Consider the following 25,412-nt stretch of genomic DNA (forward strand, 5'->3'; position numbering starts at 1 on the left):
TAGCATGTCCCTCGCAATTAGATATACGCCAGTATGTGAAATCCAGTTGTGGGTGATCTTGTCCCGATTTAGGGAATACAGCGCATATGCGACACTATGTGAAAATGCTTACGTGAGAATATGGCGATCGAAATTGTGTTCCAATATCTGTGGTTTGAAATACGACACAGTGACGATAGTATATGAAACACAAAAGAACATAATTAATATTCCACTAATTAGACCATGTTTAGTTTTCGAATTTGGTGTATTCGTAGTACATAACAATAATAATATATGCAATATATTTCGAAAATTCAAAAGCGTTAGATACAACAGTATGTGATGCTAGTGACAATGTGAGAACATCGTCCCGCCCGTATTCTATACAGAGTAATAACACTGTGGATATAGGCTGACGCACTCCAGAGGGCCAGAATAACCAGGATCTTACTACCACTTTATACTTTTTATCGTCGTTGAGCAGGAACTTAAACCATCCTATGTGGCCCCTGAACATGGGAAATTAATAAACCTCTAATGTAGCCTCTTGGCAAATTTGTTTTTGCCCAACGACACTCGATACACTTACCTTTGGATTGGGTGCATAAACATTAAGATAAAGACAATCCTCACTCGTTGTGAAACCGTAAGATTGTAAGCTACGTTTTTGAACACATATGTCTCGATAGTATGTAGCGTTATATATTTCATCCTCACTCCATGGTGCCTTGGGTAGTGGTGCTTTAAAACGCCTCTCACCAACAGGAGGTTCCGCATACGGTATTCCTAAAAACAAATCAATGTCTTTCTGGATATCGAGATAGTCATTCTCAAAACGAATGCCCTCTCCAAGTATCTTCCCTTGTTCAACTCTTACTGTGGGTTGACTAAAGACGAAGAGAATTTGACACAAAATGCCAACAATTATAACGGATTTTATCATTGTGTATTGTCTTAGGCTACTTAATTTCGTTAATATAACAGGTTGGGTTTGCGGAATATAGTGTGCTGACGAGACACAAGTGACTAGTAAACCAAGTATTAGAATGAATTAATTCATGTAGTATATATACAAGGCCTATATCAGGGTGTGTGTTTACTTCATTATGATAACATACTTCAGTCATAGATAAAGATATACAAAGAAGATAGAGACATCCTTATCGAGTTAATCTTTCAAATACATACTTCTCATTTAGCAACTGTGATATAACAGAAACTATGCCAGTTCTCCAGTAGGTCGAGAATTTGAAACAATATTTTAACCAGAGCAGACCCAACCCAAGTTTCACCCAACACTTTAATTTAAAACATTAAATTTAGCCATACAATTTTAGTGGCCATCACCCGACAATAATCATAACTATAACTCGAACCTTAGCCTAATGACACTGATACTAATCATAGCCTTAAAACTTAATTTGATCCTAAAGGAGGCAAATATTGTACAATGTTAACATTAATAGTGTTCAGACGGGAATGATCTTTTAGGATTACAACCTAGAAATGCAGAAATTAATTTCTATATCACTTTGAGGTGTGTCCACACGGTTTGCCAGCAGAAATCCCTGAGCCACACTGAAAGTGACTAACATCTGCTTTATGGTGTAGAAATAGGAAATGACCAATCACTATGCCCAATGTCACATTACAGTGAACCTCTCAAACCCCCCATATTAGCTTTTACACAAAGGCAGATATAGTTGTTACTGGTTCTAGTGAAGGCCAGACTGCCAAAATAATAAAAGCCCAAGCTTTCGAGGAACTTCTTTGTTACATTGAAGACCATCGAGCATATGTCACTGTTTTAACCATGGCTATATCACATTTTGTGATAAGCGTCTTGTATCTCTTGGTTATCCTCTTCGACAAGATATCGTCAAGTTCATTCCTGACATCAAGAACATACAAAGGTCGTCTTGTTGCTGGAATCTGGTGTTTAATGAAGATCCCAGTGAAGCAATTCAGGAGATGAAGGACAGCTCCTCGCCGGACATGATTAATTTGGTACAGACAGTTTTCGGGCGCTTTCTCAAACACCTCAGACATGTCAGAAACAGACTCTGCTGTTCCAACATTGAAATATTTTCTACATACATACTATATATAAGACTGTGTTATCATAGAATCACACCATCATGTACAACTCTGTATGCAAAAGATCAGCGAATCCCCAGAGTGTACCACATCATTTGCGTGAACGAGAACCGATTATCTCTTATGATGGCTATGAAGGTGCACATAAAATTAAAAACGGGTAAGGAGAGACTTTTTGACATGCTGGCTGAATGAGGATTTGACTTGAGCCAGAATCTGCTTGGAGATGGTTGAGGAGCGACAGCATTCGGCAGGAGAGGATCGAGAAAGACCAGTAGCAGTAACGTGCGTCAACTCAACATATTAGGTATAGACCTTATTCATCAGAATGTAGAGAGCTGTGAATGATACTTGTTGCACATATCAAGTCCAGCAGATATTAGATGCACCAATGAAGGATTGTGGTATCCCACTAGTAGCCACACCACTGTTTATTATAACTGCACTTCAACCAGGCACCTGAAACTGTCCACATCATCTTTTCAGTGGGCATGGCCGCAAGCATGATCAGGTACTTGTCTTCAGTAATGTCTGCCACGCATCTGAAAACATCCACTGCAGACGCTTTGCAAGTGTGTACAGTGGCTGATCAGCCAGCATGGCGGTTGTCTCTCCTGGATTGAAGTACTCAATGGCACGTTTGGTGGTCATTATACAGTGACGCATTGTAATGGGTACTGTTTGCTGATTCTGTCAGCAGTGTGAGCATATGGGACTTTGAAATGAATGAGGGAGGATCTGAACACTCTGCGTGGTAGGCAGTGATGGAAGTGGTGGAACATGAGCAATTCCATCCTTAGGCTCAATCATTAAGTGTATGACACTGGCAGTGGTCACCCAATCTTTTGCTGCATTATGGCTGCTTGTTTCTCCGCTAGATTTGATGCGAAGTGTTACAAGATGCTGATGCCACCCCTATGTAAAAAAGACTGTAATGATGCATGTGTTGATGTTTATCAATCTCACCAGTCGGGAAAACTCCTTTGGTGGCTTGTGAAGGAACTACAACACATTCCCGTTCCCAGTGAGTAACGACCGAGTTGGCAATATCAATGCCCAGCTGACGTAGCAAGGGATATGACTCACACATGCCTCGTTCTGAACACATTTCAATAAGGCTCTCTTTACTAGGCATGCGATCCATATAGATCCAAGCAAATGGTCCGAGTTGAGGCAGTCCGAGCCGAGCGGTCCTTGCAAATATTATTACTCATTTATACCAGTACCATTGGAACATTAAAAACCATATTACCACAAAATCAAATGTGCATCTACGATTTGCGGTACCGGTAACGAAGATAATTGCTTTGCTCAAGTGGCCAATTGGTTTTGGTCACCACTTATTTTGATCGAAGAATCTAATTTAATCTTGACTCAGATTGAGTGAAACAATTTTTGACAAATATTAATTGCTAGCAAAGTAATAATAACGATAATAATAAAAGATTAAAGAACAATAAATAGTTGCATTGTTAAGTTTCTCTCTCTCTCTCTTTGATTTCTAAAATGATTTCGTAAATGACCAAGATTTTTACCAGATTCGCCGTCGTAAATAATACAGGAGGCAAACAGAAAAAGTGATCCTGCCTGGGAATTAAACCCAGAATCTCAGGTTTACGAGACCTGTGCCTTAACCACTCGGGATCACTTTTTCTGCCAGTCTCCTTTATTATCATTAACCCATTCTCATTCTTATTTTGTACATATGATACAAATGGTCAAAGCAGTTAAAATGTATATAGGATACAAATTAGACCATGCGCAAGAATGGATGCGCAGTAGTCAAGGATCATCATCATCATCATCATCATCAAATTATACGGCAGTAAATAGCACCCTCTGTTGATCAAAATTCACTTTAGTAAGTACTTTTTAAGAGAGTTAATTAATATTTGAGTTAATAAGTGACACTATAAAATATAAAAAGCAGAATTTTGTTAAGTTAAAAACTGAAATGAGGTATGGGGCTGGCTGGGGTGGCTACGGGGCGTTAGCTCAAGGACAATATTGTTCAAGGTTGCGCTCGCAGGCCTATAAAGAAACAATGTTGCTCCCAATACAATAGCAAACAAGCTTAAACTGTAAATTAGCCGCCGATAGAGGGCAGGGCCTGAAGAATGAGGGAAATTATGGGGTAAAAAATTTACCATTTTCGTTATCGACAGCCCGTCACCTAGTAGAGACAGCCCGTCACCCTTAAGGTTACACTAGCCCTAACCCTAACCTTCGGGCATACCAGCCCTTCTGTATTTATGTTTTTGTTGATACTGGGACCCTAACCCTAACCCTCACCCTAACCCTAACCCTAATCCGTAGCCTAATCCTAACCCTGACCCACTAACCCTAACCCTAACCCCTAACCCTAACCTTAACCCTAACCTCCTAACCCTAACCCTAATCTCCTAACCCTAACCCTAATCTCCTACCCCTAACCCTAATCCCTAACCCTAACCCTAACCACTAACCCTAACCCCTAACCCCTAACCCCTAACCCTAACCCTAACCCTAACCCTAACCCTAATCCTAATCCTAACCCCTAACCCTAACCCTAACCCTAACCCTAACCCTAACCCTAACCCACTAACCCTAACCCACTAGTCCTAACCCTAATCCACTATCCCTAACCCTAACCTTAATGTATCATTAACCAACAGTAACCTTAATGTATAAAATTGGCCAACAGCAATATTAATGTAACACAGAGTGCGCTAATTACTGCCGTGCTAAATATACAAAATAAGCATCATCATCACTTCAGTGAAATGTGCAGAAGTCAGATTTTTCTTAAAATGTAATATATATACATTTTAATCTTTCTATTGCGCATGCCTTAAAATGTATCATATAAACAAAATTAGGTGTTCACGATTTGTAACATATGTACAATTCATCATCATAATCATCATCATCCAAGTCATTCTCTAGCTAAATTGTATATATTTTACAAATCGTGAACACCTAATTTTGTTTATATGATCCATTTTAAGGCATACTTAGAGAAAGCCCGTCACCCATTTCACATTTTCTACTTATTTTACATTTTTACCCCATAATTTCCCTCATTCTTCAGGCCCTGCCCTCTATCGGTGGCTAATTTACAGTTTAAGCTTGTTTGCTATTGTATTGTGAGCAACATTGTTTCTTTATAGGCCTGCGGCGCAACCTTGAACAATATTGTCCTTGAGCTAACGCCCCGTAGCCACCCCCAGCCAGCCCCATACCTCATTTCAGTTTTTAACTTAACAAAATTCTGCTTTTCATATTTTATAGTGTCACTTATTAACTCAAATATTTATTAACTCTCTTAAAAAGTACTTACTAAAGGTAAGGTGGCACATTTAAGCTTTCATATTAAAGCATTTTTCAAAGTGTCTATAGTGTTTCTATGCCAAATGTTCGTCATTAACGATTTAAATAAAACTTTCCAAGTTTACGTTTTTGGCGATTTTGGCCACCTTTAATAGTTTGTTTAATCAGATTTTGGTAAATTCATAGCACTTGGTTAAAAATAATTTTACGACCAATAAACAAGAGAAGACTTTCTTCTGGTGAGGCGTTTATTATTTATTACATAATCCTACTGTTTTGTGAACTGAGCCGTTTGTTTCCAAACCACGCAGAGGTACATCGTGGGAGACTACCTGCATGGATTTGTGTACAATAGAGTATAGATCCTGAAAAGAAATAGGTAACCTACTTTTATTTCAGTTGATTGTGGCATCAAACACAACCATGTATAAATTGTCGCGTGATATTGACAATAAATCAAGGTAACCTACTTTTAATTGAGTTGACTGTATGGGGTCAAACATTTATTCCTTCTTCGCGTAATAATAAACTTCACAAAAAAGTTTGGAAACTTTCAAAAACGGTTGTATATCAGGAAATTTTGAAATATATCTCCATATTGTTTCATATCAGTGAAAACATTGTTCTTTCCTATAAATGAAGAATTGAACTTTTGTTCACAACACATAAAGTTGCTCACCTGAAATTTTCGGTTGTTAAGACTACAACCTTCTTCAGCAGACTGATCCATTTCGTTGATCGATTTGACGACTCTTGACTTGTGACGTCAGAACTGGATCGTAGACTCTTGCTAAGTTGTAGCGCCCCCCGTCCTTATTCAAAGAAGGTTGGTTGGCCCGGATGTGAATGGCCTCTTTGACTCCTCTTTCGAAGTACCGCGGTTTTGCACTTTCTCTAGGTCCACGTGATGTCCTGGGGATTCTATGTGTATGTGCTGAGATACCTCGGACGAGGTGGAGCTAGGCCCCCTATGCTCAAGGAAACGTGTTTTTAGAGACCTGCCTGTCTCTCCTATGTATGATTCCGAGCAGGGGCCCCGGGTGGTCTGACCCTGACAAGGAATCAGATATACGGGACCCGTGACGTCCTTTTTGTCCGTTTTGTCTTTAGGCGCAACTAACAGTTGACGTAGTGTGCGCGTTGGCTTAAAACACACTCTTATTCCGTATGAACTGTAAATACGTTTTAAGGCATCGGAGATGCCTTTGACATAAGGGATAACAACTTGTCCTTTGTTGGTGTTCGTACCGTCCTTTGTCGGTTTACTTTTGTCCTTAGGTTTGTTGAGCCTGTCAAATGCCCACTTGGGGTAACCACACTTAGATAGGGCTTCAGTGATGTGCGACTTCTCTTCGTCACAGTGACCTGAAAATAATAATAAAAAGCATGCATATATAAAGTGCGTCCTCAGTGGTGCTAAAAATTAAGGTATGTTCATAAAAAAAAGTTTGATGTTCATTCATCTACAATATAGTCACTGTCCTTGGAAATCGCTTGTAACTTTTACAAGTCACATAAACAGTGCCAGAAATGAGTTTCTCAGCTACAAATAACTACACATCGATATGTAATACAGGTTTGTAGCTCTAATAATTCAAAATGTGTAAGAATTGATATTTAAAAAATGGCGACCAGTGGCCATCGTGGATTTGAGGGTCTAAATGGCCACATTTTTTGGGTACTAATTAGCATATTTTATGATAATTAGGAGGTTTTATACATAGAGACAAAGTGTCTCTTTGGATGAATCTTTTTCTCTCACCCCAAGGAGCATCCATGCCAAGTGGGACATTTGTACTAAGAAATACAGTGTCCATCCCCCCTATTAATCTTTAACCATAGACACCGCGATTTTTAAGGTATTTGATCACTGACCGGAAGTAACCCCTTAATTGCCATCTATATACACTGGGTATTAACAACGCATAAGGCCAAGTAAAATATATAACATGTTTAGACGAATCTATTTTCACGCATTCCTACACCTCAATGACAGCCATAGCTGGGTCCCCCTTTGGTCTATCCCACCTAAAATATGAAATGATGTGGCCTTGGCGGGGATATTAAACTGCATTCAATCACCCGTGTTACACGTACACAAAAGAATGATGAAAGATTACAGCACAATACAATTCAACATTGATTTTTTAGCGGATTTAATCCGCCCAATTGGTCAGTAACGGGTGCAGACGGGACCCAGTAATGGCCAACTGAATTCTGTCCATCACCTGGCTCGATGGATTCGTCTATATCGTCCGGATTTTCTCAGAATTTGATGATTGGGGCCTTCATTTTTGTTAATTTGTTAAAAATGTACTAACGCAAAGGCTTCGTCAACACATTATAAAAACAGGGAGGCCCTAATATACCCCTAGCTTGAAGAAAATGTTTGCATTGAGTTTATTAATGATAATCAATAAGTTTTAAACATGTCTTTTCATCACCACCACCACCACCACCACCACCACCACAACAACAACAACAACAACAACAACAACAACAAAAACTAAAGGAGCAAATAAGAAAAATAACAAAGATATTGGAAAATGTCCATTAATTGGTGAGGGCGGGCGTTATACATGTTATTTACTAGCCCTAATGATGAACTATATTATTATACTCACGACATGTTTGCAATTATCTGACCCACTCGACGATTCATTAAAAGCCCCCGTTACCGAACATGTCCTAGTTCTAGTCTTAATTCCATGAGATCCACGAACTAAAATCAGGGCCATTGCCATGTGGATGTGGGGTGCGACACCCCCTGACGATCCCTAAAAATGTAGAGATAAAGGGAGAGAGAAAGGGGAGAGAAGGGGAAGAAAGAACACGAGGGAGAGAAGACGAGAGAAGGGATGGAAGGGTGGGGAGAGGTGAGGGGAGACGTGGTAGAGGGTTGAGAGTATGTGTCTCTCATACCATGTGAGACAGAGAGGGGTGGGGGTAAAACTAAGACTGTTGGGCCTAAAATGATGTTGGCCAGGCGTGTTGATACGTTGTCTTTAGAACTAGTGATTTTGCATGGTTGACAAAATATGTGCGCGTCCAATAGCTCCTCCGCGTCGCATCTTTTACCAGCAGTAATGGATTATCGACCTGGGTCATGGTGGTAAGTTCCCCTCCCATGCTCAGTCGACAAAATATTGTGATATCACTTACGATTTGCATCTTCCTTTTGGTCTCTTTTAAACCCAAAATGAACCCCAATTGGGTCCATTAAGCATTTAAATGCCACCCCTTCTATTAGAAAATCATAATATGAGTGCTGGGACATCTCCCCTGAATCTTGGAAAAAACCTCAAACTCGTGAATTATAAACTGATCTTGAAAAGAGTACAGTATTGCTCTAAGCTGAGACAAACACCTATAGAGTACTACTCCCCATTCCAGAAAAATACAGCACTATTTTTTTTGATTAAAAAAATATTATCCTGTTTTGCCAAATGAAACATAGTTAATTCCTAATCCTTTAGTTAGTCCTAACTGGCCATGAAAGTAAAAAAGTAAAGAAACGGTGCCCAAAATATCTGTGCCAAAAATTGCTTGGGAGTACACATCATTATTGCACCACCCCTAAAGATTCATATAATGGTCCTATGGGTCTCTTTGACAAACCTTGAATTTTAGACACAAACTAAAAGTTCTCTCCCATCAAAATTCCCCCAGCAAATAAGTGCACGTACCCTTAATTCTTGTTGGGATTCTCAGAGGAGGGAGCTCTCTATTTGTGCATGAAATTTACCCCCAAGACAAAGGAGCCAATGTGCGCCATTAGGCGAACCTTTAAGGTATATCATACTCACGAGAACTTTGCTTGTAGCAACCATGTGAATCACTTGATGATCCACTACATCATCCACTATCTGAATACATCCTGGTTCTGATGAACTCCATGAGCTACATTGACTGCTTAAGATATGTCAGTTAAATTTACATAATTGTGAATTGTATTATCGTACTCACGACATGTTTTCGTGTTGCAATTATCTGACCCACTAGAAGATCCATTACATGCCCCTGTTACAGAACACGTCCGGGTTCTAGTCTTAGTTCCACTACCACAGGATTGACTACAAGTACCCCATAAGCTCCATGATCTCCAATATGCTATATAAATGATAAAAGTCCGTCAAAGAGGTGAAGATATATTTATGTACATATTATCAGCCCATGTTGTCTGCGGAGGCAACATGGTATCCCATAATGCAAGGTTTGCCATATTTCAAATAGAGCATCCTTTAATAGACCGTTATTTTCTTGGTTTAGAATGAAGAAGTAAGTAATTATATAACATTATCAATGGATGAACAATCAGGGGTATTTTTCCATCAATTCTAATTAAAATAAAGGTAATTTGCATATTATTTAAAATAAATTTTCAAAAAACGGTTGGAAATTGTGTGTAAAAGTAAACTTTCCATTGATCTTTCATAAAAATCACCGTGAACAATTTAGGGCTTAGTCTGCCAAATTCGGAGAAAGTCCATGTTGCATGCGCTTGCAAAACGCAACCTGGCGAGGCAATGTTTCTCAGGGAAAGATGAATTTATTATAGTGATATTATATGCTTAATAATTCTTGTATGTCATACTCACGACAGCTTTGCGTATTACAATCATCTGAATCATTCGTTAATCCACTACATCCTCCACTAGCAGAACAACTCCTGGTTCTAGTCTTAGTTCCACCATTACATGAACGACTACAAGGACTCCATGAACTCCATGGTAACCAATATGCTGAACAAAAGGTAAAAGTAAATGACACGGATACTTTAATTCTGTGATTGTTCTTGGTTTGTTTCGTTTGATTGTGTTTTATTCTCTTGTTTTATTATATGAAGTTGATATTTAACAGTTACTAAATAAGGCAGACTCTTTATATGGATGTTGATATCAATTCACAGTGTCCCGCTACTCAAAGTATACATAAATACTTGCTCATTCACCTACGTCAGTGAAATACACATTAATGATGAATGACACTTTTATACTCACGGCATATTTGCGTGTTGCAAATATTTGACCCACTCGATGATCCACTACAAGCCCCTGTTACAGAACACGTCCTGGTTCTAGTCTTAGTTCCATTACCACATGATTGACTACAACTACTCCATGAGCTCCATTGACTCCAATATGCTGTATGAAGGTTGAAAGTTCAGTCAAAGAGGGAAGATGTATCTAATTATTACTGTTGCATTTATTCAATCACAAGGTATATGTGCAATTTTTGAGCGCCCCCCATTATTGATGCCAATTCGCAGGTGTCACACCTGCTTGGGGCTCTCACTGATTCAAGTAGACTATAATGTATTGCTCTTTCACCATGTGATTAAAATAAGTAAGTGAAATTCACATAATGATATGGTTTTATTATACTCACGACATATTTCCATGTTGCAATTATTTGACCCACTCGACGATCCACTACAAGCCCCTGTTACAGAACAGGTCCTGGTTCTAGTCTTAGTTCCACTACCACAGGATTGACTACAACTACTCCATGAGCTCCATTGACGCCAATATGCTGTATGAAAGTTGAAAGTTCAGTCAAAGAGGGAAGATGTATCTAATTATTACTGTTGCATTTATTCAATCACAAGGTATATGTGCAATTTTGAGCGACCCCCATTATTGATGCCAATTCGCAGGTGTCACACCTGCTTGGGGCTCTCACTGATTCAAGTAGACTATAATTTATTGCTCTTTCACCATCTGATTAAAATAAGTAAGTGAAATTCACATAATGACATGGTTTTATTATACTCACGACATATTTCCGTGTTGCAATTATTTGACCCACTCGACGATCCATTACATGCCCGTGTTACAGAACACGTCCTGGTTCTAGTCTTAGTTCCACTACCACAGGATTGACTACAACTACTCCATGAGCTCCATGAACTCCAATACGCTGTATAAAAGTTGAAAGTTGAAAGGTCCGTTAATATCTACTTGTTATTGCCGAATTTATTAGTGATATAATATGATTATTATCATACTCACGACATCTTTGCGCATTGCAATAATCTGAATCACTCGCTGATCCACTACATCCTCCACTAGCAGAACAACTCCTGCTTCGAGTCTTAGTTCCACCATCGCATGAACGACTACAAGGACTCCATGAGCTCCACATATTCCAATATGCTAAACAAAAGTTAGAGTGAATGGCAAAGACACATCAATTCTGTGATTGTTCTTGGTATGTTTCTCTTTTTCGATATTAGTTATATTCTATTCAAATGTGTACACTAACTCATACAGGTATTACCATTGCAGTCATCTTTTTGATTTTTGATATATAATAGGTACTAACTATGACAGGCTCTTTTCATTCATATTGATATCAATTTGCAGTGTCCCGCCTATTTGGGACTGATCTAAGTATAACGTAAATTTCTGCTCTTTCACAATTTAAACTGTAGACGTCAGTGGAATTAATTCCACGATAAATTACATTATTATACTCACGACATATCTCTGTGTTGCAATTATTTGACCCACTCGATGATCCACTACAAGCCCCTGTTACAGAACACGTCCTGGTTCTAGTCTTAGTTCCATTACCACATGATTGACTACAACTACTCCATGAGCTCCATTGACTCCAATATGCTGTATGAAAGTTGAAAGTTCAGTCAAAGAGGGAAGATGTATCTAATTATTACTGTTGCATTTATTCGTGCAATTATACATTATATAGAACATTACAAGTAGATGCATTTAAGTTGTACCATTAAGAACAAAGCGGTAGTGGGTAAACCACTGTCATTGTTTTGGAAGTTGTCTAAAGTAATGCTAATAATATCGGGATCCAGATCTGAAGTTGTATTTATCATAATATTAATAATTAATTACCAACCACAGACACTGGATAATCACAAGGTATATGTGCAATTTTTGAGCGACCCCCATTATTGATGCCAATTCGCAGGTGTCACACCTGCTTGGGGCTCTCACTGATTCAAGTAGACTATTAATTATTGCTCTTTCACCATCTGATTAAAATAAGTAAGCGAAATTCGCATAATGACATGGTTTTATTATACTCACGACATATTTCCGTGTTGCAATTATTTGACTCACTCGACGATCCACTACAAGCCCCTGTTACAGAACAGGTCCTGGTTCTAGTCTTAGTTCCACTACCACAGGATTGACTACATCTACTCCATGAGCTCCATGAACTCCAATACGCTGTATAAAAGTTGGAAGTTGAAAGGTCCGTTAATATCTACTTGTTATTGCCGAATTTATTAGTGGTATAATATTATCATACTCACGACATCTTTGCGCATTGCAATCATCTGAATCCCTCGCTGATCCACTACATCCTCCACTAGCAGAACAACTCCTGCTTCGAGTCTTAGTTCCACCATCGCATGAACGACTACAAGGACTCCATGAGCTCCATATATTCCAATATGCTAAACAAAAGTTAGAGTGAATGGCAAAGACACATCAATTCTGTGATTGTTCTTGGTATGTTTCTCTTTTTCGATATTAGTTATATTCTATTCAAATGTGTACACTAACTCATACATGTATTACCATTGCAGTAATCTTTTTGAATTTGATATATAATAGGTACTAACTGTGACAGGCTCTTTCTATTGATATTGATATCAATTTGCAATGCCCCGCATATTTGGGACTGATCTAAGTATAACGTAAATTTCTGCTCTTTCACAATTTAAACTGTAGACGTCAGTGGAATTAATTCCACGATAAATTACATTATTATACTCACGACATATCTCTGTGTTGCAATTATTTGACCCACTCGACGATCCACTACAAGCCCCTGTTACAGAACACCTCCTGGTTCTAGTCTTAGTTCCACTATCACAGGATTGACTACAACTACTCCATGAGCTCCATGAACTCCAATACGCTGTATAAAAGTTGCAAGTTGAAAGGTCCGTTAATATCTACTTGTTATTGCCGAATTTATTAGTGGTATAATATGATTATACTCACGACATCTTTGCGCATTGCAATCATCTGAATCCCTCGCTGATCCACTACATCCTCCACTAGCAGAACAACTCCTGCTTCGAGTCTAAGTTCCACCATCGCATGAACGACTACAAGGACTCCATGAGCTCCACATATTCCAATATGCTAAACAAAAGTTAGAGTGAATGGCAAAGACACATCAATTCTGTGATTGTTCTTGGTATGTTTCTCTTTTTCGATATTAGTTATATTCTATTCAAATGTGTACACTAACTCATACATGTATTACCATTGCAGTCATCTTTTTGAATTTGATATATAATAGGTACTAACTATGACAGGCTCTTTCTATTGATATTGATATCAATTTGCAGTGTCCCGCATATTTGGGACTGATCTAAGTATAACGTAAATTTCTGCTCTTTCACAATTTAAACTGTAGACGTCAGTGGAATTAATTCCACGATAAATTACATTATTATACTCACGACATATCTCTGTGTTGCAATTATTTGACCCACTCGATGATCCACTACAAGCCCCTGTTACAGAACACGTCCTGGTTCTAGTCTTAGTTCCATTACCACAGGATTGACTACAACTACTCCATGAGCTCCATTGACTCCAATATGCTGTATGAAAGTTGAAAGTTCAGCCAAAGAGGAAGATGTATCTAATTATTGCTGTTGCATTTATGCGTGCAATTATACATTATATAGAACATTACAAGTAGATGCATTTAAGTCGACCATTAAGAACAAAGCGGTAGTGGCTAAACCACTGTCAGTATTTTGGATGTTGTCTAAAGTAATGCTAATAATATCGGGATCCGGATCTGAAGTTGTATTTATCATAATATTAATAATTAACTACCAACCACAGACACTGGATAATCACAAGGTATATATGCAATTTTGAGCGACCCCATTATTGATGCCAATTCGCAGGTGTCACACCTGCTTGGGGCTCTCACTGATTCAAGTAGACTATTAATTATTGCTCTTTCACCATCTGATTAAAATAAGTAAGTGAAATTTACATAATGATATGGTTTTATTATACTCACGACATATTTCCGTGTTGCAATTATTTGACCCACTCGACGATCCACTACAAGCCCCTGTTACAGAACAGGTCCTGGTTCTAGTCTTAGTTCCACTACCACAGGATTGACTACAACTACTCCATGAGCTCCATGAACTCCAATACGCTGTATAAAAGTTGAAAGTTGAAAGGTCCGTCAATATCTACTTGTTAATGCCGAATTTATTAGTGATATAATATGATCATGAGTGAAATTCCATAGCCGTGGAGTGGCTGCTTACTGTTGCATTTATTCAATCACAAGGTATATGTGCAATTTTTGAGCGACCCCCATTATTGATACCAATTCGCAGGTGTCACACCTGCTTGGGGCTCTCACTGATTCAAGTAGACTATTAATTATTGCTCTTTCACCATCTGATTAAAATAAGTAAGTGAAATTTACATAATGATATGGTTTTATTATACTCACGACATATTTCCGTGTTGCAATTATTTGACCCACTCGACGATCCACTACAAGCCCCTGTTACAGAACAGGTCCTGGTTCTAGTCTTAGTTCCACTACCACAGGATTGACTACAACTACTCCATGAGCTCCATGAACTCCAATACGCTGTATAAAAGTTGAAAGTTGAAAGGTCCGTTAATATCTACTTGTTATTGCCGAATTTATTAGTGATATAATATGATTATTATCATACTCACGACATCTTTGCGCATTGCAATCATCTGAATCACTCGCTGATCCACTACATCCTCCACTAGCAGAACAACTCCTGCTTCGAGTCTTAGTTCCACCATCGCATGAACGACTACAAGGACTCCATGAGCTCCACATATTCCAATATGCTAAACAAAAGTTAGAGTGAATGGCAAAGACACATCAATTCTGTGATTGTTCTTGGTATGTTTCTCTTTTTCAATATTAGTTATATTCTATTCAAATGTGTACACTAACTCATACATGTATTACCATTGCAGTCATCTTTTGAATTTGATATATAATAGGTACTAACTATGACAGGCTCTTTTCATTGATATTGATATCAATTTGCAGTGTCCCGCCTATTTGGGACTGATCTAAGTATAACGTAAATTCTGCTCTTTCACAATTTAAACTGTAGACATCAGTGGAATTAATTCCGCGATAAATTACATTATTATACTCACGACATATCTCTGTGTTGCAATTATTTGACCCACTCGATGATCCACTACAAGCCCCTGTTACAGAACACGTCCTGGTTCTAGTCTTAGTTCCATTACCACAGGATTGACTACAACTACTCCATGAGCTCCATTGACTCCAATATGCTGTATGAAAGTTGAAAGTTCAGCCAAAGAGGGAAGATGTATCTAAGTATTGCTGTTGCATTTATGCGTGCAATTATACATTATATAGAACATTACAAGTAGATGCATTTAAGTCGTACCATTAAGAACAAAGCGGTAGTGGCTAAACCACTGTCAGTATTTTGGATGTTGTCTAAAGTAATGCTAATAATATCGGGACCCGGATCTGAAGTTGTATTTATCATAATATTAATAATTAACTACCAACCACAGACACTGGATAATCACAAGGTATATGTGCAATTTTTGAGCGACCCCCATTATTGATGCCAATTCGCAGGTGTCACACCTGCTTGGGGCTCTCACTGATTCAAGTAGACTATTAATTATTGCTCTTTCACCATCTGATTAAAATAAGTAAGTGAAATTTACATAATGATATGGTTTTATTATACTCACGACATATTTCCGTGTTGCAATTATTTGACCCACTCGACGATCCACTACAAGCCCCTGTTACAGAACAGGTCCTGGTTCTAGTCTTAGTTCCACTACCACAGGATTGACTACAACTACTCCATGAGCTCCATGAACTCCAATACGCTGTATAAAAGTTGAAAGTTGAAAGGTCCGTCAATATCTACTTGTTAATGCCGAATTTATTAGTGATATAATATGATCATGAGTGAAATTCCATAGCCGTGGAGTGGCTGCTTACTGTTGCATTTATTCAATCACAAGGTATATGTGCAATTTTTGAGCGACCCCCATTATTGATACCAATTCGCAGGTATCACACCTGCTTGGGGCTCTCACTGATTCAAGTAGACTATTAATTATTGCTCTTTCACCATCTGATTAAAATAAGTAAGTGAAATTTACATAATGATATGGTTTTATTATACTCACGACATATTTCCGTGTTGCAATTATTTGACCCACTCGACGATCCACTACAAGCCCCTGTTACAGAACAGGTCCTGGTTCTAGTCTTAGTTCCACTACCACAGGATTGACTACAACTACTCCATGAGCTCCATGAACTCCAATACGCTGTATAAAAGTTGAAAGTTGAAAGGTCCGTTAATATCTACTTGTTATTGCCGAATTTATTAGTGATATAATATGATTATTATCACACTCACGACATCTTTGCGCATTGCAATCATCTGAATCACTCGCTGATCCACTACATCCTCCACTAGCAGAACAACTCCTGCTTCGAGTCTTAGTTCCACCATCGCATGAACGACTACAAGGACTCCATGAGCTCCACATATTCCAATATGCTAAACAAAAGTTAGAGTGAATGGCAAAGACACATCAATTCTGTGATTGTTCTTGGTATGTTTCTCTTTTTCAATATTAGTTATATTCTATTCAAATGTGTACACTAACTCATACATGTATTACCATTGCAGTCATCTTTTGAATTTGATATATAATAGGTACTAACTATGACAGGCTCTTTTCATTGATATTGATATCAATTTGCAGTGTCCCGCCTATTTGGGACTGATCTAAGTATAACGTAAATTCTGCTCTTTCACAATTTAAACTGTAGACATCAGTGGAATTAATTCCGCGATAAATTACATTATTATACTCACGACATATCTCTGTGTTGCAATTATTTGACCCACTCGATGATCCACTACAAGCCCCTGTTACAGAACACGTCCTGGTTCTAGTCTTAGTTCCATTACCACAGGATTGACTACAACTACTCCATGAGCTCCATTGACTCCAATATGCTGTATGAAAGTTGAAAGTTCAGTCAAAGAGGGAAGATGTATCTAATTATTGCTGTTGCATTTATGCGTGCAATTATACATTATATAGAACATTACAAGTAGATGCATTTAAGTTGTACCATTAAGAACAAAGCGGTAGTGGCTAAACCACTGTCAGTATTTTGGATGTTGTCTAAAGTAATGCTAATAATATCGGGATCCAGATCTGAAGTTGTATTTATCATAATATTAATAATTAATTACCAACCACAGACACTGGATAATCACAAGGTATATGTGCAATTTTTTGAGCGACCCCCATTATTGATGCCAATTCGCAGGTGTCACACCTGCTTGGGGCTCTCACTGATTCAAGTAGACTATTAATTATTGCTCTTTCACCATCTGATTAAAATAAGTAAGTGAAATTCACATAATGACATGGTTTTATTATACTCACGACATATTTCCGTGTTGCAATTATTTAACTCACTCGACGATCCACTACAAGCCCCTGTTACAGAACACGTCCTGGTTCTAGTCTTAGTTCCACTACCACAGGATTGATTACAACTACTCCATGAGCTCCATGAACTCCAATACGCTGTATAAAAGTTGAAAGTTGAAAGGTCCGTCAATATCTACTTGTTAATGCCGAATTTATTAGTGGTATAATATGATCATGACTGAAATTCCATAGCCGTGGAGTGGCTGCTTCATGGCTTGATCTGCAATTGACGTTTTTTTAAGGACGTGTACAGATGAAGCAAGTTGTTGTTTGCTGTATAATACTCACGACAGCTTTGTGTGTTGCAATCATGTGAATCTCTCGATGACCCACTACAAGCCCCTGTTACAGAACACGTCCTGGTTCTAGTCTTAGTTCCACTACCACATGATTTACTACAACTGCCCCATGAACTCCATGAACTCCAATATGCTATATAAAAGTGGAAAGGTTCGTCAAAGAAATGAGGACGTATCAACTTATTATAGTTGCGTCTATTTGCTCCAGTTATAGAACATTGATGTAGATATATATATATAAATGCTACATTGCCGGCATGCATTTCTTTGGGAGATGGTCTCGATAGCTTTAACGCCATCAAGGACATCGATTGGAGGTTGTTGCAATGACTTGTGGGATTCAGGGAAAGCAGGCTTGATTTCGATCAGATTTATTATGGTTAACATCCCAGCAAACACAAAAACGTTTTAAAAACGTTTGAAATAATTTATATTTTGGGTTTTAATAACTTTAAAATGTCGGGTTACATAAAGGTCATGAAATCATTTTAAAACGTTTTGTATGAAAACACACTACAACAATATTTTTTAAATGATTTCGAATGTCATTGTAAACTATTTTTGCAAACATTTTTGGCCAAATATTTTGTCAACACTTAAGGCATGGGGTATGAGCGACCTTGAAGTACAGGTATCTGGAAAAGGGAAGCAACGAGTTACCCCAAATCACAGCGACAGGTAGTGACTGGGCCGCCGAGTGCTAATATATATTTATTTTGGAAGGTTCGTGTTTGTTTTAAATTTTAGGGCGTTTTTCCAAAATTTCATATTTTGGGTGATATTTCAAAAAAGCGACATGTCACAAAGACAAATCTTTTTGCACATACTTTGTTATTGCTAATACAACTCTTTTCTGCATACCTACGTTACAATTCGTTGTGGTGATTTAGTAATATTATACATTTTGTGACTGCATTTTGGCGTTTTCGATGCGATTTTAGGCTTACCGTGATTTAACGTTAATATCTGGTCTTGCTCCTTTTATAATTTTACTTTGATCATCGGCTTTGGTAAATAACAGAATGTAGATTGGCTCAGAATAAGTATCGTAGTCCTCTTGGTGGGTTTTTCATGCTATAATTAGTTTGTATTTGCATGTAACAACCCAAAATCGACCTCTGAATTCAGGGTTGAAGGCTGTTTTCGGAATACCCGTGGACTCAAACAAGTGCACGAGTGGCGACTATGGTTTTATACTTCCCGCATAGGTTGACTGTAGCTGGTATACAAAGAATTGGTTACATCGTCGTCCGTATTCCATAGTGGCGTATAGTGGGGCGCCGCGAATAAACAACTTTTCGAGAAAATCGGGTTTGAAGAAATGTCAATTTAAAATCGAGTTGTGTAAATCAGACATTCATTATATTTTGTAAATGATGTGAAATCTCTGTAGTAAACTAAATAGATTTTATTGTTATATATTTTTCAAAAGAAATAAATACATACTATTGCTGGCAAACTGAAAATAAAACTATACGTCACTATGGAAAACGAACAAAACGCAATACCCTAACCTAACGTTAACCGTACGCCACCTCGGTCGCGTGTAATCCCTATGGCGTTACTTTTCGTCGTTCGTATTCCATAGTGGCGTATAGGTCCGATACGTGTACGCCACTATGACATACGATTTTTTTCATTTTGCCGATATTTCATAATTATAAAATGTGTATAAAAAGTGGCGTATTGTCGCTACGCCACTTTGGCAAACACAAAAGTTAACTTTGTAACTGTACGCCACATTTAATTAATTAATTACGAATTAATTAGCTAATTATGACTAATGAGACTTAGAAAAAATGAAAGAGAACATCATTAAAAACATATGTGCCAATTTTCAAAAAAATGACCAAAAATCACTATACGCCACTATGGAATACAGCCGACGACATGTCAATGACCATTAACTTCAGGGATAGACCCTTTGTGCGCCTTTCTATCATGCAGTATCTTTACCCGCAGACATGTGCCCGTGTCATGTGCCAATATTGCGTAACGTTAAAGGTTAATATTTGACATTGAGTAGACTGTGTGCTTCTATGGCCGAGCGGTCTAAGGCGTTGTGGTTTCTTAGTTGCTGTTCTGAGCGTCGCCTGTTCGAAACCGTGCGTCTGTCACTTTTCTTATGCTGCTTTATTTTTCCAGCGTAGGGCCTAGAAAAACTAATTTATAATTTCTTTTGGTATTATTTATTTATTTATTTATTTATTTATTTATTTATTTATTTATTTATTTATTTATTTATTTATTTTACTTATTTATTTATTTATTTATTTATTTATTTATTTATTTATTTATTTATTTATTTATTTATTTATTTATTTATTTTTCGATTGATTATTTGATGATTGAGTGAGCAGATTTATCGATTGCTACTTTAGTTCTGGGACTTCTATTTGATTTTGAATGACATCGTTATTAGTATTGACTTTTTCCGTTAAGCATTATCAAGAATTAATATCACAGGTTTTAGTGCAGATAGGAAGTTGGCTTAGTGATACTATCCGTTGATTCAGAACCGGAAGGTGCCGGGTTCGATTACCAACTATGCCTATTTTTTTAAAGACTTGGAAAATTACTGCAGTAAGTTTATTTGGCGCGCGATCTCAGTTATTCATTTTCTGATGGCTGTGCCTCTTACAGACACCCTCCCTCTGGAATCCAAACCATGGTTCGCTCATTACACCTCCCTTAAATAACATTATGCTAAAATATTTGCACCCAGCAAACACAGAAATGTTCTTAAAATGTGTTTTTACAAAACGTTTTAATAACATTTAAATGTCGGGTTATATAAAGGTCGTAAAAAACATTTTAAAAACGTTATTGTAAATATTTTGGGCAAACATTTTTTGCAAAATATTTTTTTTTTTTTTTTATAACATTCTGTTTAGAATGATTTGTACCAAGTTTTCAAAAATGTTTTTGGAATGTTATTAAGACGTTTTTATACCCTTTATATAACCCGACATTTAAATGTTTTCTGTAAAACATTTGTGTTTGCTGTGCAGTAAATTACGAACATATGTTATTTAATGTTATGAAAACGTTTTATACCATTAATGTACCCTTTATATAACCCGACATTTAAACGTTTCTGACAACCTTTTGTAACCTTTTGCGAATGATGTCGAAAACGTTTTGTGTTTGCTGGGATGTCCAGCATGAGTTTCGACTTCCCAAGATGCATTTCTACAAAAGGGATTTTCGTAAGTTCTTGCACTCTTGACGACATTTATCGACCTTTTCTTGTTTTAAACCAGTACATGGTTGCGTTTGCATCGATGTTAATTGTGCGTAATTGATTCCAGGTCTCGGATGGTAATCGAGGAAAACGATTGTTTGATAAACACTTTGTTTTAAAAACATCAACATACATACATGATCGGTGTCATAGTAAAAATATACATAAGTTCTACAAATGGTGCGGAATTCAACAGTTTACATCCGCAATGCAGTACATATAGCGTAGAAGAGTCAAATTATACTACTACTACTAGTACAACTACTACTACTACTACTACTACTAATAATACCACTACTACTTATAATAATAATAATAATAATAATAATAATAATAATAATAATAATAATAATAATAATAATAATAATAATAATAATAATAATAATAATTAATAATAATGATAATAATAATAAGAAGAACAAGAAGAAGAAGAAGAAGAACAAGAACAAGAAGAAGAAGAACAAGAAGAAGAATAATAAGAATAAGAATAATAAGAATAATAAGAATAATAAGAATAAGAATAAGAATAATAATAATAAAAGACACCCAGGCATTAAATATTTGATTTATTACAGACACTGGGATTTTGGTAATGGTATTTGTTTACTGACCAAAAATGGGTAATAAAAATGCACGTGTGTAATTGGTATCACTTGCATGGGTATGTCACTGATTAAATTATATTAAAATTTCTTACTCTTTCACCATTTGATTAAAATAAGCAAGTTAGATTCACATAATGATAAATGGTTTTATTATACTCACGACATGTTTGCGTGTTGCAATTATCTGACCAACTCGACGATCCACTACAATCCCCTGTTAGGCCGTGTAAAATTAATATTTTGGTTCTCGTCCCTCCTCCTCAATTTCTGGGATTTGTCAGATTTTTTTTTTTTTTTTTAGATTTTTCAATTTTTAGACTTTGGAATGATTTATGAAATCTTCATACATATAAATAAGTTTATTAGAGAACAAGCATCACTTCCAAGTCTTTTTGTGGTACTCTAGGGGTTTATCCTCAGAATCTCACATTTGAAAAAAAAAAAAGGCCTCATCGTTTCCTCGAGCACTGTTGGAGAAGACCGAAAACTACTGACAATGCTAATTTTACATTGGAAAAAAAAAAAAAAAAACACCTCCTCCCTCATCAATTCATGAAAATCCTCTGGACGAGAACCAAAACATTAATTTTATACGGCCTTACAGAACATGTCCTCGTTCTAATCTTAGTTCCACTACCACAGGATTTACTACAACTACTCCACGAGCTCCATGAACTCCAATATGCTGTATGAAAGTTGAAAGGTCCGTCAAAGAGACGAGGATGTAGGCTATCTACCTATCATTGCTGTATTTATTAGCGATTTATATAACACCTAAGTTGATCCTTGTCATTTGACTGGTTGATTGTTGGTCACATGTCATTCAATAAATAAACTATTTTACGGCCTACGTCACTACCGTGGAATTTGGTTATATGCGCCGTGCATTTTCGTTATATGCACCGTGCATTTTTGTTATATTCCGTACGTTCTATTGCACGGCTAGTCCGATCGGCGAACAGTATAACATAGGCCCTACCGTGTTACGGGATATTCAAAACAACAAACTTAATTTGCGGCAATTCTGGATGAATATTTTTGAAATATAATCCACGTCTACAAGTATGGGCGCGCTCACATTATGACGTCATAGGGACATTATGTGGGCAATGTTTGTACTTTATATTTTGGAATCTCTGAAGACCCATAGGTATACCTTGGTATCAAATATGTGACCCCTCGGCACAACTGAGCCCTGAAGTCGCCAATCATCATTTTTGAGATATTCAACCAAAATATTCTGCTTGAAATTAGCTTTAAAATGATGTATTTCATGTCTATAGTACTTGACATTTAAGTAGTGAAAAATCAATAAAACAGTCAATAAATCCTTTGTTTCCTATTGTTTATTGTTAAGTTCGATGGAGCATATCTCAATAGTGGCACTGGCGACATCCGGGCTCAGTTGTGCCGAGGGGTCACATATAACAATATAATGACGTTTATAATTGAACATTATAAGGACATGCACCAATCACCCTGGCTGGGGCTATGGATTAGAGGTAGGAGGGTGGATTTGGCCCAGAGATTGTTATGTTTACATTTATAAGAATACTTCAAGTGATATTGATATCAAACTTGATTATTAGATTAGATTTTGTTTTCTATACAGCCAAACATACAGGGAACGTCGAATGATTTTAGGTATTTTTAGCAAACAATCAAAAATGTCGCCTATACTTTGTATTATTATTATTATTATTATTATTATTATTATTATTATTATTATTATTATTATTATTATTATTATTATTATTATTATTATTATTATTATTATTATTATCATCATCATTATTATTATTAGTGTTATTATTATTATTATTATTATTATTAGTGTTATTATTATTATTATTATTATTATTATTATTAGTGTTATTATTATTATTATTATTATTATTATTATTAGTGTTATTATTATTATTATTATTATTATTATTATTATTATTATTATTATTATTATTATTATTATTATTATTATTAAAAAACATTTCTGTAGCGCTCCACAAAGCATGGGCGCCTTACAAGAAAACATATAAGCCTACATAAACATTTCAAGCAAATATACAAAGCAACAATTAAATCAAATAATACCAAAATAAGCAACAATACTAAGCTGGATAAAGATGAGTTTTGAGCACTCCACCTCTTTAATGAGTTTGGATCCATAGCTGAGATACTCCAAGTTTCAGAAGGCGCACTGAAATAAGGATATTATAGCGTGGGGAATGATGGTACTTATTGTCCCATGACAATGGGACAATAAGTACCATCATGGTACTTATTGTCCCATGACTGGATAGAAGATACCCATAGAGATCAGTTGATATCGAGTAGAACAGCTAATGTAGAATTTCAGACGGGTAAAGCGTGTAAAATACGGTCTATTGCCATTTGGTCTAATACCATTTCGTCTAATTCCCGCTTAGTCTATATTCGATTGGTCTATTACCAGAAAGGCCAATTGCCACTTAGTCTAATAATCATATAGTCTAATGTCCATTTAGTCTAATATTGTTTAGTCTAATATTGTTTGGTCTAATAACCGGTATGTCTACTAACCATATAGTCTAATAACCATTTGGTCTAATATTTTTTAATAACCATTTGGTCTAATAACCGTTTGGTCTAAAAACCATTAGGTCTAATACTCGTATGGTCTAATAACCAGTTAGTCTAATATCATTTTGTCTATTTATTAATAAACTAAATGCTTGTAAGACTAAATGGTGTGTAGACCAGATGGGTATTAGACCAAATGTTTATTAATAGACCAAATGAGTATTAGACTAAATGGTTATTAGACTTAATGGTTTTAGACTTATTGGTTATTAGACTAAATGGTTATCGGATCAAATGGTTATCGGACCAAATGGTTAAAGGACCAAATGATTATTGGACGTAGTGGATATAGACCTAATGGGTTTAGACAAAATGGGTGTAGACAAAATGGATATAAGACCAAATGGTATTAGACCAAATGGCAAATCCCCTAAAATACAACGTATCACACATATTATAAACACATGTGAAAAACATATTTACCTGTATCCTGTGCAAGTCTTCCATGACCATAATCCACAACTGTAATAATACCTTTGAGAGTAAGAGCAAGACCCCGCTCTAAAAAGAAAAGAGGATTGTCTTAAGGGAAGGGGTATGAACGTTTGGACAGTATTAATTGTGGGACATTAGAGCACAGCAGACATATCGAATTGCATTCTGAATACGAAGAATGGCCTTTTTTGAAATTCGCAATGTAATACACATTTTATTTAAAATTGATATTTTGATATTTAACAGTACTCGAAGTAAACTTTATAAATCTGAT

General features: G+C 36.6%; 2 protein-coding genes across 3 annotated transcripts in view; both read right to left on the reverse strand.

Moving 5' to 3' along the window:
- The window catches only part of LOC140169820 (cholinesterase-like), a 46,898-nt gene extending 43,977 nt beyond the window's left edge, over positions 1 to 2,921 (reverse strand). For both annotated transcript variants that reach the window (XM_072193123.1, XM_072193122.1), the window contains exon 1: positions 572 to 2,921. In XM_072193123.1, the coding sequence (XP_072049224.1) occupies positions 572 to 925 (354 nt within the window). In that variant the 5' untranslated portion in view covers positions 926 to 2,921. The remainder of the gene's footprint in view (positions 1 to 571) is intronic.
- LOC140169268 (uncharacterized) lies at positions 675 to 24,490 on the reverse strand. Its single transcript, XM_072192525.1, has 25 exons — positions 24,463 to 24,490; positions 22,245 to 22,298; positions 18,225 to 18,368; positions 17,889 to 18,032; positions 17,306 to 17,449; positions 16,841 to 16,984; positions 16,605 to 16,748; positions 16,155 to 16,298; positions 15,573 to 15,716; positions 15,108 to 15,251; positions 14,872 to 15,015; positions 14,233 to 14,366; positions 13,377 to 13,458; positions 13,147 to 13,290; positions 12,680 to 12,823; positions 12,450 to 12,593; positions 11,868 to 12,011; positions 11,400 to 11,543; positions 11,164 to 11,307; positions 10,777 to 10,920; positions 10,389 to 10,532; positions 9,987 to 10,130; positions 9,355 to 9,498; positions 6,068 to 6,753; positions 675 to 768 (listed from the first exon to the last, which is right to left on the reverse strand). Exons 1-24 carry the CDS (start codon positions 24,488 to 24,490, stop codon positions 6,206 to 6,208), a joined length of 3,582 nt encoding a protein of 1,193 aa, XP_072048626.1. The 3' UTR covers positions 675 to 768; positions 6,068 to 6,205.
- Positions 24,491 to 25,412: the final 922 nt, after the last annotated feature.

This window comes from Amphiura filiformis, chromosome 14 (assembly GCF_039555335.1).
Source record: "Amphiura filiformis chromosome 14, Afil_fr2py, whole genome shotgun sequence".
Classification (NCBI taxonomy): Eukaryota; Metazoa; Echinodermata; class Ophiuroidea; order Amphilepidida; family Amphiuridae; genus Amphiura; species Amphiura filiformis.